We start from the raw sequence: 13,853 nt of genomic DNA on the forward strand, positions 1-13,853 counted from the left end.
TGTATGTGTGTGTATATGTATGTGTGTGTATATATGTGAGTATGTGTGTATGTATGTGTGTGTATGTGTGTATATGTGTATGTATGTATATGTATGTGTGTGTATGTATGTGTGTGTATGTATGTGTGTGTATGTATGTGTGTGTATGTATGTGTGTGTATGTGTATATATGTATGTATGTGTGTATATGTGTGTATGTATATGTGTGTGTATGTGTGTATGTATATGTGTGTATGTATATGTGTGTGTATGTGTGTATGTATATGTGTGTATGTATGTGTGTGTGTATGTGTGTATGTATATGTGTGTATGTATATGTGTGTGTATGTGTGTGTGAGCAAAAACACATGCGTGCATGTGTGCTCATAAGTAAAGGAAAACATACAACAGAGAAGAGTCTTTCTATTTGGATTCTTAATGTTACTCAGCATTACAATTCACTCATTTTAAAAATTACCCATTGAATTACTCAGGACTGTTATGCTTTTGTAACAGTCACACAAATCATTTCAAGGGACTGCAGATAAGTTTATTTCTCTCTTAGGACATATTCTGCTTCTCTTAGCTGAGGAGAACAGGGCATTGTCCTATTCTGACTAGCTAATCAAGACAATAAGGCCCTGCTGTCTTAAGCTTCTCATCTGGCAGCATCTGCAGATAGGGAAAAGACTGGCAAGTTTTGCTTCTGATGTTCCAATGTAGCTGCAACATTATTTACTATAGACTCTAACATGTCCAGAAAAGATAGAAAAATTAGAAAGGTTAGATATGTGTGAAGTCCAGTATTGACTTTAATATACATCTAACAAAATTTATCTTAAATGAAAATATAAATAAAACCATGAACAATGCAGTCATCTGATCTGGAAAGATGCTAGAGTTAAATTCCTGTGACAGAGCAATGGGTGGGTGTCTAGTGTAAGCTTCCTCCAGGTTCATGCCTGCTGATTAGTAGAGGGAAGATAAGGATTAGTGTTCAATTCTGTCCATTTGTATATTCACTTCAATCTGAACATTAAAAGAGTCTTAAACTAATGCATACTCTGTAATACTTGGTTTTATATTTACTGTTTTAGCTAGCCTATATCAACTATACAAATGATATGTTTTGTTATGACTTTAATTTTTGAGTTTGAATTGTGCATGTAGAAGTCTTTCCTTCTATCATGGGTTCAGGGGTTTACTGACTGTGTGTGTGCACACCCATACAAAGAAAGGCAAGAAAGTAGTTTTAATAGTTAAAGGAAACAATTTTGTCACTTCAACTGGTGGTCAACAAAGGAATATTGAAACTAATTACTTGTATCTCCTGGAAAACACTCTGAACCTGACAGACTTTAAACTTCAACCTTTATCCCAATTGCCAAACATTCCCTTCTTTTCTGAGAAAATCTTTGAAAACCCTTTAGCCTGATGTGGTGGTATAGCCAGCTGTAGCAGTGAAGCCAGCAGTGGTGGTGGTGTAGCCTGCTGTGGCAGTGTATCCAGTTGTGGTGGTGATGTAGCTAGCTGTGGTGGTGGTGTAGCCTGCTGTGGTGGTGTAGTCATCTCTGGTGATGCACTAAGGAAGCATAGGCAAGCAGGCGGTCTGAGTCTAGGGACAATTAGTCTATATAGTAACTTCCAAACAACAATAAAAATCCCTCTTAAAGGTTGTTTTCAAGATTTCTTAAAAGTCCAGACGTGAGTCTTGGTGTTATGTTCTATGCAGTCACATCACTTAGAACAAACAGAAGAAAGGTGATAAACACTCAGCGTGCACACCACCTGGCAGGAGAATATTTGCCAGCTATTTCTTCTGCTTAAGTAAACCCATTTCAAATACCTAGATTGCCATCTTGAAAAAAACTGTAAGTTTCATAAAATAATGAAACAAGATTTTCTACATATGACTGCAGTAATATTCATAAGTAATATACTTATGAATAAATCTAATTCTGAAAAAGATTGGAGTGTTTGAACAGAACTAGTATTTTTCTCTTTTCCATTTTGTCTGTCTTCTGCCTTTGGCTGTGGCTCTGTGAGCACAGACCTGTCTGCTTCCTCCTTAGAAGCAGCTCAGAGAGAACATGACAGCTGGCTGCTATGAACAACACAAACAAAATTAAAATCAGTAGAAAATGGATCCAGTGTTTGAGGCATGCACTCACTAAGCAAACTACCATGAAAATTTAAATAAACTCAACTAGCTCTACATGCTTTCACTTGTGGTTCTGGGAGCAACTCAAGTGAGAAGCTATGATATCCAAGAGATGTAGGAGAAAGAATTTCTCCAACTGAAGAAAAGTAACTCACACACATCTCTATTAAAGTAGACTATTATACTAATAATATAGCTATTATATTATGAATATAGCTGTCAGTTAAAATACTGACTAAACAAACAATTCAGTCCTGTTTCATTTCAGAAATTGCTTCCCACTCACAAGGATGGAGACACTCAAAGTCTACAGAGCAAGCATCTCTTAGTAGAATGTATCTGCTTGCCATATGACAGCTCTGAAGACCCTGAGATGGGCTCAGAGCCACCATCTGGCAATGTGCTGCCCACACATCAGAGGCAACCTTGTTGGTATTGTTTAGCATATGTGGAAAACTATGAGGACAAAGACACTCTCCCTCTCCCCATCCCCATTCCCATGCTCCTCTCTTTCCATCTCTCTGTCTCTCTCTGTCTCTGTCTCACCCCCATCTCTGTGTCTGTGTGTGTGCGCGCGCGCATGCATGCGCACGCGTGTCCCAAAATTCTTAAATCACAGTAATAAATCAGTATCACTGTTATGGCAGCGGCAGCAAGACATACAAGAATATCAATGAAATCCTAACATCAAGGTGGTCAGGGACTCTGAATGAGCAGTATGCAGTCAAATGGGCATGGTCTACAATTTTGCTCTGGAATTCTGAGTCTGGGTCCTCATTTCTAAAGTGGAAAACTAATACTTAACTCCTATGGTTACTGTACCTGAAAAACATGGCTATAACTGTGCCTAGTGAATAACATGTGCTAATTTATAGTAATTATTTCCAGGAAAATTGATTTCTTTTTACCAGTGGTTCTCAACCTGTGAGTCATGACCCCCTTGGGAGTTATATATCATATATCCTGCATATCACATATTTACATTACAATTCATAACAATAGCAAAATTACAGTTATGAAGTAGCAAGGAAATAAATTTATGGTTGGAGGTTAAAAGTTATTTACCTTATTTATATTAATGTGTATTTGCTTGTATGTATCTGTTATGCTTGCAGACAGGAGTCTAGCATGGCTGTCGTTTAAGAGGCTCCACTCAGCAGCTGACCCAGACAGATACAGACACACACAGCCAAACAGTGGATGCAGCCTGGGGACTCTTATGGAAGAATAGGAGGAAGGATTGTGACCCAAAGTGGGTAGGAACGCCACAGGAAGACCAACAAAATCAACTAACCTGGACCCCAGGGGCACTCAGAGTCTGAACCACCAATCAAAGAACATACACGGGCTGGATCTAGGCCTTCCTGCTCATATGTAGCAGATGATGTGCATTTTGGCCTTCATATTGGTCCCAAACAACTGAATAGGGGCTATCCCAAAAGCAGTTGCTTATATGTGGGATATTCTACGAGTTGCGCTGCCTTGTCTGGCGTCAGTGGGAGAGGAATTTTCTGTTCAATGGCATCCTAGGAATACTCCAAAGCAAATACCTCACCTAATATCATTCCTAATAGGGAATATTCCTAGAATCAAACCAGAGACCACAACATACATTTAGCCTGGGTTAAGAATCAATGTATAAGAATAGATTCACCACATACTTTACATTGTGCTGTGGACTGATGTCAATCGGAATTCTCAGTATTATACTGCAAACATCACAATCACAAAACAAAGTCTTCTTTAAAAGAAAATCTTAAGGGGATACCCACACTTACTTCTCACCCAACACAAGCCATTTACTCTCTATTTAATAATATGAAACATTAACTAGGTAGAAATTAGTGTATAATCAAAAATAAATCACTAACATCTAGATTTTATAGGCATTGTAGCTTATCATAAAAAAATTACTACAAACACATGTCATGTTTTAATTTGAAAGGCACTATTAATAGCTAGCCATTGCTAAGCTTACTCTTTGCCAGTCACTGTTCAAAGCATGAATTAACTACTGTCAATCCCATACTAATCTGTAGCATAGGTACTGAACATTTGTTGTAGACAGAACAGCTAGGCACAGAGAAGGTCTTGGTAGTAAACAGCTGAGTTTCAAAGGTCAGCTGTCACCATATTGCATTCTATAAACTTAATCAGCCATTCTTTTAAATCTTTAAAGGTTTAATCTTGCATTTAAAACAACTGAACACATTAATTTCTTAAACAATACCTGAAATAATTAAGTAGCATAAAAATGAATGAATCCTCTATTTAGGTCAACAAAATTTACAACTGCCTCAATTTACATTATTATATAGTTATTATACATTACACATAGCATATACTGTTATACATTATATAGATTACATACAATATATACACATTGTTATAATAATTACCATTATTAAAATAAAGCTATTGGGTTTGGGCTTATAGGATTTGTGTTTTCCAAAATAATTTTAAGTACAGAATCTCATCCTATGCATTTTCTTTATTTTAGCTCTTCTTGTCAAACAAGCAATATAAATGTATAATATAGTACTAGAAAGCAAGAAAAAATAGAAGAGACAAACTACTTTAAATGTTACTGCTACCATCAAATGCTTATTAAAGGTAATTTTGTTTTACAGGTATTAGTCACATGGCTATGTCATGTCATGTCAAAAATGACTCTCTTGCTCCCTGACTTAAACTCTACAACAGTTAGAATTCAACTGGTTTGCTCTGGCTTTATGGCGTTGCCTCCCCTTCTGTATTATGCCTCAAGAGCTGTGCTTAAGGTATTGAACAGAGCTGAGAAGTGCTGATTTGGGGAGCAAAAATTAACCAAAGCATAACATGACTTATTGGGGAAGACATTATAGTATTTTTCAAGCACTTCCAAATTGGGAATATTCTACAAAATGGGTTTAGGAATTATACAGACATGTGAAACCAATTCTACTACAGTGCTGCGAGGTTGTTTGTTTGTTTGTTTGTCATTTTGAAATAGAAGAATCAAGAGAAATAAGAATCTTGATATCCAACTTTCAATACTGGCAGATTCAGCAGCATTACATAAGCTGGGCTTAGAAACAAAAAAGTACACGTAGATGAGCTGTCATTTTGTCATGTTACATACAAAACCTTTCATTTTGTTATAAAGTTTAAATGGACTTTAACAGTCAGTGTAGGCTTTTGGTCAACCTTTACAATATGGCATTGTACAGTGACATTAGCAGCTTGTGAGAAATGTGCCTCCCGCTCCCCCACCCCAATACAGGCGTGCACAAAACCTGAAACGCCATGATAAAGGAGAGAGTTATTTTAATATATGACATAGCTATGTATCAGCACAGTGTTGGTTCACATCAGCACTGATGACACGTCTCTTTCTCCCCAGATCTCATGAAAAGACCAAGTGGGACTAGAGAGATGGCTTAATGGGTAAAGGCACTTGCTTCAAGCCTGGCGATCTGAGGTCAGTCCCTGGGATCCACATAAAGAAAGGACAGAATCAACTCCCACAGGCTTTCTGTCCTCAACACATATGTTTTGGTGCACAGGAACAAAATAATAATAATAATAATAATAATAATAATAATAATAATAATAATAATATAAAAGAGTATATAAGTAATATGTTTTTACATTTTGGTAAACAGTGACCTTATCTGTTACTACCTATCAATTTCTTTTAAAATTTCAGATTAATAAAAATTGTATAATTTCAGAAGGCTTAATAATTCATGCTTTTAAATATAGTGTTACAAAAAGTAATTTAAATAAAGCATTTATTCTCTACAGATACAATAGAAATGACACTAAGAATCTCCTAGAACCAAAGTACTTTTTCAAAATTTTTATTTTATTTTACATGCATTGTCATTTTGCCTGTATATACATCTGTGCCAGGTTGGATTACCTAGAACTGGAATTATAGACAGTTGTGAACTGCCATGTCAGTGCTGAGAATTGAAATTGGAACATCTGGAAGAGCAGCAAGCGCTCTTAACCACTGAGGCGTCTCTCCAGCCCCTTAACCAAAGCACCTTTAACAGAGTGAATTAGCCCTTACCAACTCCAGTGGATACTGACTCGACATCAATGTCATGTGCCCTTCTTCTTGCCACTTCAGCCAGTGCCAGTTCACCCATATCCAGGGCAAGGTAATGGATATCCTTTGGAAATAAAGAGACAAAGGACCGACTAAAACGTAATCTTGATAAAGTTCTAAAGTGAGTCCAAGAGGAAAAACTCTTCAGATAATAAAACAGATATGGACAATCCTTTTTTCTGTTTTAAATTTATTGGTATTCTTTACCAGATGAGGGTAATTTTTCTTTGAGAATATGGTTGTAAAAAATTATTTTAAACCATAAGGTAAAAAGCATGTTTTTAATAAACTGACACTAACACTTAGTTTTATGAAAAGTTAAAACTTTACTTGTGCCTGTGTGTGTATAGCTAAGGATTTAGTGGGTAAGGGAGTTTCTACACACACACACACACACACACACTCACACACACATTGCTATGTGTTCCAGGCTGGTCTCAACCTCTTAAGCTGAAATGATCCTCCTCCTTCTACCTTTCAAATAGCTGGTCCTACCATTGTATGCCATTGCATTCTCTCTAAGAAAGTTGACTATAATTATACTAAGTTCTCTACAAGGAATACTACATAGAACTTTATTTTTATGAGCCTCGAAAATATGTTAACATTGATACTACTTTTTAAACTCAGGTTACATATAATTATTACATGTATTATATAATGTAATTCCAGTCTCAATTTTTTTTAATTTAGTAGAGAGGCAAATCATTATAAGTGAATTGTTAATTATAAAAACTGACAGATTTCACTGGAAATTATTTGTACATACTGAAGCTAAAGAGAAAGGAGCTGATCTTTGATCTCAGTGTTGAAGGATTTGTGAGAATTATATTAACAGAAAGCAGCAGTGTGAAGGACAGCTGGTGCATATATGTGAAATGCTTGACCTGCCCATTGAAGGGATTACAGGTCTGTCACATAGAAGACATGCTGGACATGCAGAAGAAAGTAGTGGAAATTACACTGGATAAACACAGGAGGTACATGCTGAAAAGAGCTCTAGAGTGTGCAGAATGGTCACAGGAATGAAAATTCTACTGCAATAGAAACGGAAAAAGGATATAAACAGGCAGTCTATAATGAATAAATATAAATGCCCTATAATTATGTAAAGATATTTCATATTATTCAAATAAATGTAAATCGAAAAAACTAATTTCTGAATTTTTGAATTATATGAATTTATAGGAAATAAAATGTCATACTTTGATATATGCACAGTATGCAATGAATCATCACATCAGAGAGTTAACATTCATATTGGCTAAGTTTCTAAAAGTTAATGATTGGTTGCAAAGCTTTGGGAAACAAGCACATTTACTTAGAACACAGTTACTAAAGACTTCAGAGATTAGGGGTTAGCAAACTATACCCAATATGTCAGACTAACCAGTGTTGGCACATTCTTTAATGTAAGAATGGCTTCTAAATTTTTAAATGGTTGAAAGATCTGTGTTCAACCACTGGCCATGAACTTTGATGGGCTGTGGAATTATCGTGAGCTGCAGACTTGAAAATGTTTTAAACTAAAATTACAAGAAAAAATTGCTTCTGTGAAACACACTGTGATAAAATCATTCTGATGAGAACTAAGGTTGTTTGAATTGCAAGTCATGTGAGGACTACACTGTCAAGAGATGTGTTTTTCAAAGTAATATCTTCATTCCTATACAAATTCCCAGAAATATATTGTAATTTCAAACCACAGCAATGTTTTTCAGGTCTGTATAAATGTGTAGAAAAAATTCCATATTCTAAAAATCCATTTGGTGCACAAATGAGGAGCTTCTACTGGAAATGATTTGCAATGTAATGACATGCTAAAGACATTCTAGACTTTCAGTTAATAGAATTCTAAAAATGCTTCCAACCTGTGAATGTACTCAATGAAAGCCATGTCTCATGGATGCATGCTAGCATTTGACATTACTGGTATATATATATGGAAAGATATTTAAAAAGGTTTTCAAAATATGGAAGTCTCATCATAGGTCACCATCAACAAATCAATCTTTATGATAATTGAAAGTTTGGGACCACTACTGTTATAGTTCAGAAAAGTTCCATTTTTCATATTTGTAAACCTATATTCAGTATACATAATTTTATGATAGTTTAAATTTCACCAATAAAATGTTTATGGAGCAGTGTGGGAGCTTGCTAAGTGAGTAAACCACTTGCTATACAAGCTTAAAGAGAGAGGACATACAAAAACTACATAATGTTCCCTCCAAGAAACACACCTCATTATCAAAGATGACACTTCCTTGGAATAAAAAGATGGGAAAAGGAATTCTAGTTGAACTAGGAAAAGATGAAGTCAGAACTAATTCAAATACTGAACAAAGTAGACTTGAAACCAAAGCAAGACAGAAGTAATAAAGAAAGTCACTTCATGTTAAGGGAATAATATATAAAAAGCACATTTCAACTCTAAGCATATAGGCGCCAAACATGGTAGTCAATTTCATTAAACAAATATAACTAGATATGAGGTAATATATTAATGGAAATCTAGCAATAGTGGGTAACGTCATTATTTCACTATCACAGATAGGTCATCTGGATTAAAAACTGAAGAAAAATATGGAGTTTAATGATACCATGAATCAACTGGACCTGACAGATACCCACAGAACATTCTGTACAAAAGAATACACTTCCTTCTCAATGGTCCATGGATGTACACTAATTCATATATCGGGACACAAAGAAAGTTTCAGTAGCTCCAATATTCTATTTTACCACATGAGATGTTGGAAATAAACAGCAAGAGAAAGAAGAGAAACTCACTGAGATTACATAATCTAATGCTGAGTAACAAATGGGCCATAGAAGAATTCAAGAAGAAAGTTTAAAATTTCTAGATTTGAATGAAAATGAAAATACAACATAACAAAATCTTTGGGATACAAAAACCAGTCCTAAGAGAGAGGCTTATAGCTATAAGTGTCCAAACTAAAAACAACAACAAGAACCACACATACAAGAAAAAAAACATACACAAGAAAAAGAAACAAACAAATAAAGACCCCAAAATTCAAATCAATAACTCAATGGTACACTTTAAGGCCCTTGAGAAAACCAGACAAACATAAAAGTAGTAGTCATGAAGAAATAATTAAGACAAAGACAAAGGTTAATGAAATAGAAACAATCCTTAGCTGAACTAACCAAAAGCAAGAAGAGTCAAACAAGAAATTTAGAGATGAAAAGGGGAGACATCACAAAAGATACTAAGTGACTGTTGATTACTCAACCCTAAACAGGACATTAATACAACCACTTCCAAGGCTCAAGGAACACTAAAAAAAAAGGGGCAGAAGCAACATACTAGCTGGATGCTGGGGAGAGGGCAGGAAATATTGTCCTCGGGCATGACATGGCCTTTGCACTGGGGTGGTGATGCTTAGACTCAGTGGGCCACAAAAGTGAAACAAGAAGAAGGATGTGGGGGTGAATACATTAAAATACATTGTATGAAATTTTTAAAGAATTAATAAGACTTTGTTTTAAAAGTGAAAAAAAAATATGAGAGTAGGAGTGGCACTTGTATAGGAGGGGCTGGGCCTATCAAGAGGAGAGGACACAGGAGGGAGGGCTCAGTTAGTGTGTTGACAATGTACCAAATGTACACATGTATGATGTTCTCAAAAATAGTACTGTGTGTCAAATGCTGAGGTAAATTGGCTTAGAAACTTAATGAAGTTTAAACTTTGTCCCTTCTTACTTCTCTCAGCCTTTCTTGTACACAAGCTTCCATTGGAAAACATAATTTTTTTTCTAAAAAACTATTCCCTAGTCAGGCACAGTGGCATATGCCTATAATCCCAAAAGTCAGCAGGAATTAGAGAAAGAACAACTTAAGTCTAAATTTCATAGGAGAAAATAAAAAATATAAGAGCAGAAATAAATTAAACATAGGAGGAAGACAGAAGAACAAACAAGCTGAAAGCTGGTTATTCTGAAAAGACAAAAGTTGACAAACTTATTGCTAGACAATAAAAAGAAGATTTGAATATAATAAGAAATAGAAGAAATTACAACTCATAGCAAGAAATTCAAAGGTTTATTAGATAATAAGGGCAACTCTACACCACAATTCTTTGAAAATTTCATATACAATTTTGATATTTGAGAAGAAATTTAAGAGTTCCTAGAAAAATCTTCAAGAATAGGAAATCTGAGTATCAATAAAAAGAATATGAATAAAAGTCGATTCCCTACCCACCTTTGCTTACCAATACCAAGAATGAGACAAGCAGCCCTGCCTCAAGTTTTCAGACCTTGTGGAACAGAGAATCAAAAAGAGAAGTTATAATGACTCTTGTATTTTTCTTAAAGGTGACCAGTTATTTGGACTCAATCACGAACTGGTCTAGAAATCAATCCATTATTGGAAATAACAGTCTTCACTTAGAAGGCTGGTTCTGGACATTTTCAGAGACATATCTGGAAGTTAGCTGCAGTTCTCTATGATGTCACAGTAGCAAGAGATAAAGTTGGAACAGGATCTAGATTTCAAACAAGTGCTAGTACATGTGTTAAGGCTCTTTTAATTGTCAAGTTAAAAATGGTTTTGTTTCTTCTATAGTATTTAATGTAAGTTACATTGATTGTATACTTTCTAATTGTGTTAGTGTGTTGAAACCCGGCATGTCAGTCACATAGGTCTATCAACCAGATTTTGTTTTATTCCCTTGAGTATCACAGAACCTTGGTATTCTGAAAAAAGTTTACAAGTACTGGAAGAAGTGAATCAGGCTTTAAGCAGAAGCAAGAGGGTAGTGGGCTTGATTACTGCTGGTATAACAGCTTTAATTACATTAATTGCTAGCACCACTGTTTCTGCAATTGCTTTGACACAAGAAGTTAAGACAGCTACTTTTGTTAATCATTTAGCAAAAAATGTTACTAATGTGTTGAATATACAAGAGGATTTAGATAGGTGTTTGGAACAACAGATTGATGCCCTTTATGCTATTCAAATTATTGGAAGAAGGCTCAGAGTTTAAGAGTAAGGAGCCATCTCGAGGGTCATGCCAAATACCATTAAATTCGAGTTCTAAAATTTACATTGGTAGTCATTATAATTAGGAAAAAGTTTAAAGACACTTGCAATATATTTGGCATAATTTTAACATCTCTCTGGATGTTTTAATTTTGCATAGTGAGCTTAAGAATTTAAAGAATGCTCCTCTGTTGAGCGTTGATGTGGCAGATACTGCTGATAAAATTACCCATGGCCTGAGGTCAGTATTTCTTTTTTGGTCAAGCTTCAAGAATGGCATATATAGCTTGATCATGCTAGCCCTTTTTGTCCTGGGAATACTTTTATTTCTGCCCATCATGTTAAAGCTTGTCTTTAACAACATCAAAATGGTGGAAGGCAAAGTACATGGCTTGAACCTGAGAATGGAACCCCCAGACAGAGTTATTAAATAAACAGGCTGGTAAACCAAGAACAGGTAAGATTCTGCACAGAGTCTTATCAACCTAAGACAGAAATGCATTGCTTTTGATATTGCATATTCCATGATGGGTAAAGAAGGCATTCTTGTCAGAATGACCTAAGACAGGCTCAGTCTTGTTTATGAAATAAAAAAGGGGGAGAGGCACAGAGTTTTTGGGACTGCTTGGCAAGAATCTGACAGGGCCAAAGACAAGGAAATGGGCTGCTTGGAAAGAATATGACATTGGCCAAGGACAAGGAAGTGGGCTTCAGGCAGGAATCTGACATTAGGCTAGAATAAAGAAGTAATTTCAGGCAGGAATCTAAATATTAGCTTAGAACAAAGAAACAATTTCAGGCAGGAATCTAAATTTTAGGCTAGAACAAAGAAGTAGGCTTCAGACATAAAATGACTTTGGGCTAGGACAGGGAAGTTGACTCAGATATTTTGGTCATCTTGATAAGCCCTTAGAAACAGTGATCATGGGAGTGTTCATGGAACTTTCTTTATTGCCTTGCTTGTTCTTTGACTATTTGTGTTTATTGTCTTGCTTGTTTCTTGAGTATTAGCATCTATTGTGTTGCTAGTTCCTCAACCTAGAACTGACCTTAATACTTGCATGTAATTAAAATGGTATAAAAGCAAAAAGGAGGAGGGGGATGGGATGGGGGCTTCTAAGGAGGGGAAATAGGGAAAAGGAAAGACATCTAAAATGTAAATAAATAAAATATCCAATAAAAAATATTCCTTAGCAACTCAGTAAAAAAAAAGTTGGTTCTTAAACTGAAAAGCTACGATAAAGAAATACTTAGGAGCAGAGTTCCAGGACATGGGTCCAAAGAGACTAGGACTCATAAGCACAGATAAGATCAACAACAGGAAAGCAAGGAAAGCAGGACTCCAGCACACTAATGCATTTCCTCCTAGCAAAGGAATCCCCTAATACAGTGAAGACATACATGGGTTGGGATCAAATATTTGAAAACCACACATTTGCTAGAGACTAACATCTGAAACACTACCCTGATCTGATTATCATGTTATATATGTATTCTGGGTTATTATATTCTACCTTTTTGTCCTCTACTATCCTGTCTTGTTCCTCTTTGTCCATTTTAGACTTTTAGCTTCCTTTTACATTCCATCTTCTATTTCCATGCCATATATGTCTATGTGCATATATATATATATATATATATATATATATATATATATATATATATATAAAATATATGTCTAGATTATACATATGAGACCAAATACATACTATTTATGTAAGCATGACTTATTTTCCTTAATATGATGAACTATCAGTCCATCCATTTTCCTGGAAATAGGATAGTATCATTAATCTTAGAGCTAATAAAACTCCATATATATTTTTTTCTCCAGGCCTTTTAGCATGCAGGGATAATAAATCTTGTCAAAGACTGTACATGTAGCTATTGGGGCCATCTTGTGATTTCTGATCTGAAGTCTACCTATATATTCTAAGACACCCATTTCTTTGATTTTCCTTGATGAACCACCCTTGTATTCCTGAAATGAAACTAACAGTTCTTGGTGTATAATTTTCTGTGTTCTTTACTTTGGTATATTATTAAGAATTTTACATCTATGTTTGTAATGGTTGGTTTTGTCAAGTTGACACAAACCTAGACATACCCAGAAACAGGTAATCTCAAGAGAGAAACTGTCTTTGTCAGACTAGCCTACGAGCATCTCCATGGGGTGTGTGTGTGTGTGTGTGTGTGTGTGTTGTTGTTGTTGTTGTTGTTTTGTTTTGTTTTTGATTCGTGGTTGATATGGGAAGGCCTAGCCCACTGTGAGTGGTGCTACTTACACTGGGTAGGTGCTACTGAGTTATTTAAGAAAACAAGCTGACGAAAACATAGAAGCAAAAGAAGAGATCCCATGTGAACACAAGGCACCACACTAAATCCCTGAGACTAAATTTGCCCTGTCACTTACTTGAAAATAAATGTGTATATGTTAAAACAAAAGAAACAAAAATAAAACAAAAACACGGAAGCAAGCCATTCAGCACCATCTCTACCTGGTCTTGGCTTCAGGTCCTGCCTTGAATTCCTTCCCTGACTTTTCTTCACAATAACTATATGAGTAAGAGGAAAAAAATACTTTCCTCCCTAAGTTACTTTTGATC

General features: G+C 35.5%; 1 protein-coding gene across 20 annotated transcripts in view; it reads right to left on the reverse strand.

Annotated features, from left to right (window-relative positions):
- The window catches only part of Wdpcp (WD repeat containing planar cell polarity effector), a 265,444-nt gene that overhangs the window by 62,828 nt on the left and 188,763 nt on the right, over positions 1-13,853 (reverse strand). For 19 of the 20 annotated variants that reach the window (XM_076938064.1, XM_076938063.1, XM_076938045.1 and 16 more), the window contains one exon: positions 6,198-6,300. The exons of the other annotated variant lie outside the window; for it this stretch is intronic. In XM_076938064.1, coding sequence (XP_076794179.1) covers positions 6,198-6,300 — 103 coding nt within the window. The remainder of the gene's footprint in view (positions 1-6,197; positions 6,301-13,853) is intronic. 20 annotated transcript variants of the gene reach the window in all.

The sequence above is a fragment of the Arvicanthis niloticus genome, chromosome 7, assembly GCF_011762505.2.
Source record: "Arvicanthis niloticus isolate mArvNil1 chromosome 7, mArvNil1.pat.X, whole genome shotgun sequence".
In the NCBI taxonomy this organism is placed as follows: Eukaryota; Metazoa; Chordata; class Mammalia; order Rodentia; family Muridae; genus Arvicanthis; species Arvicanthis niloticus.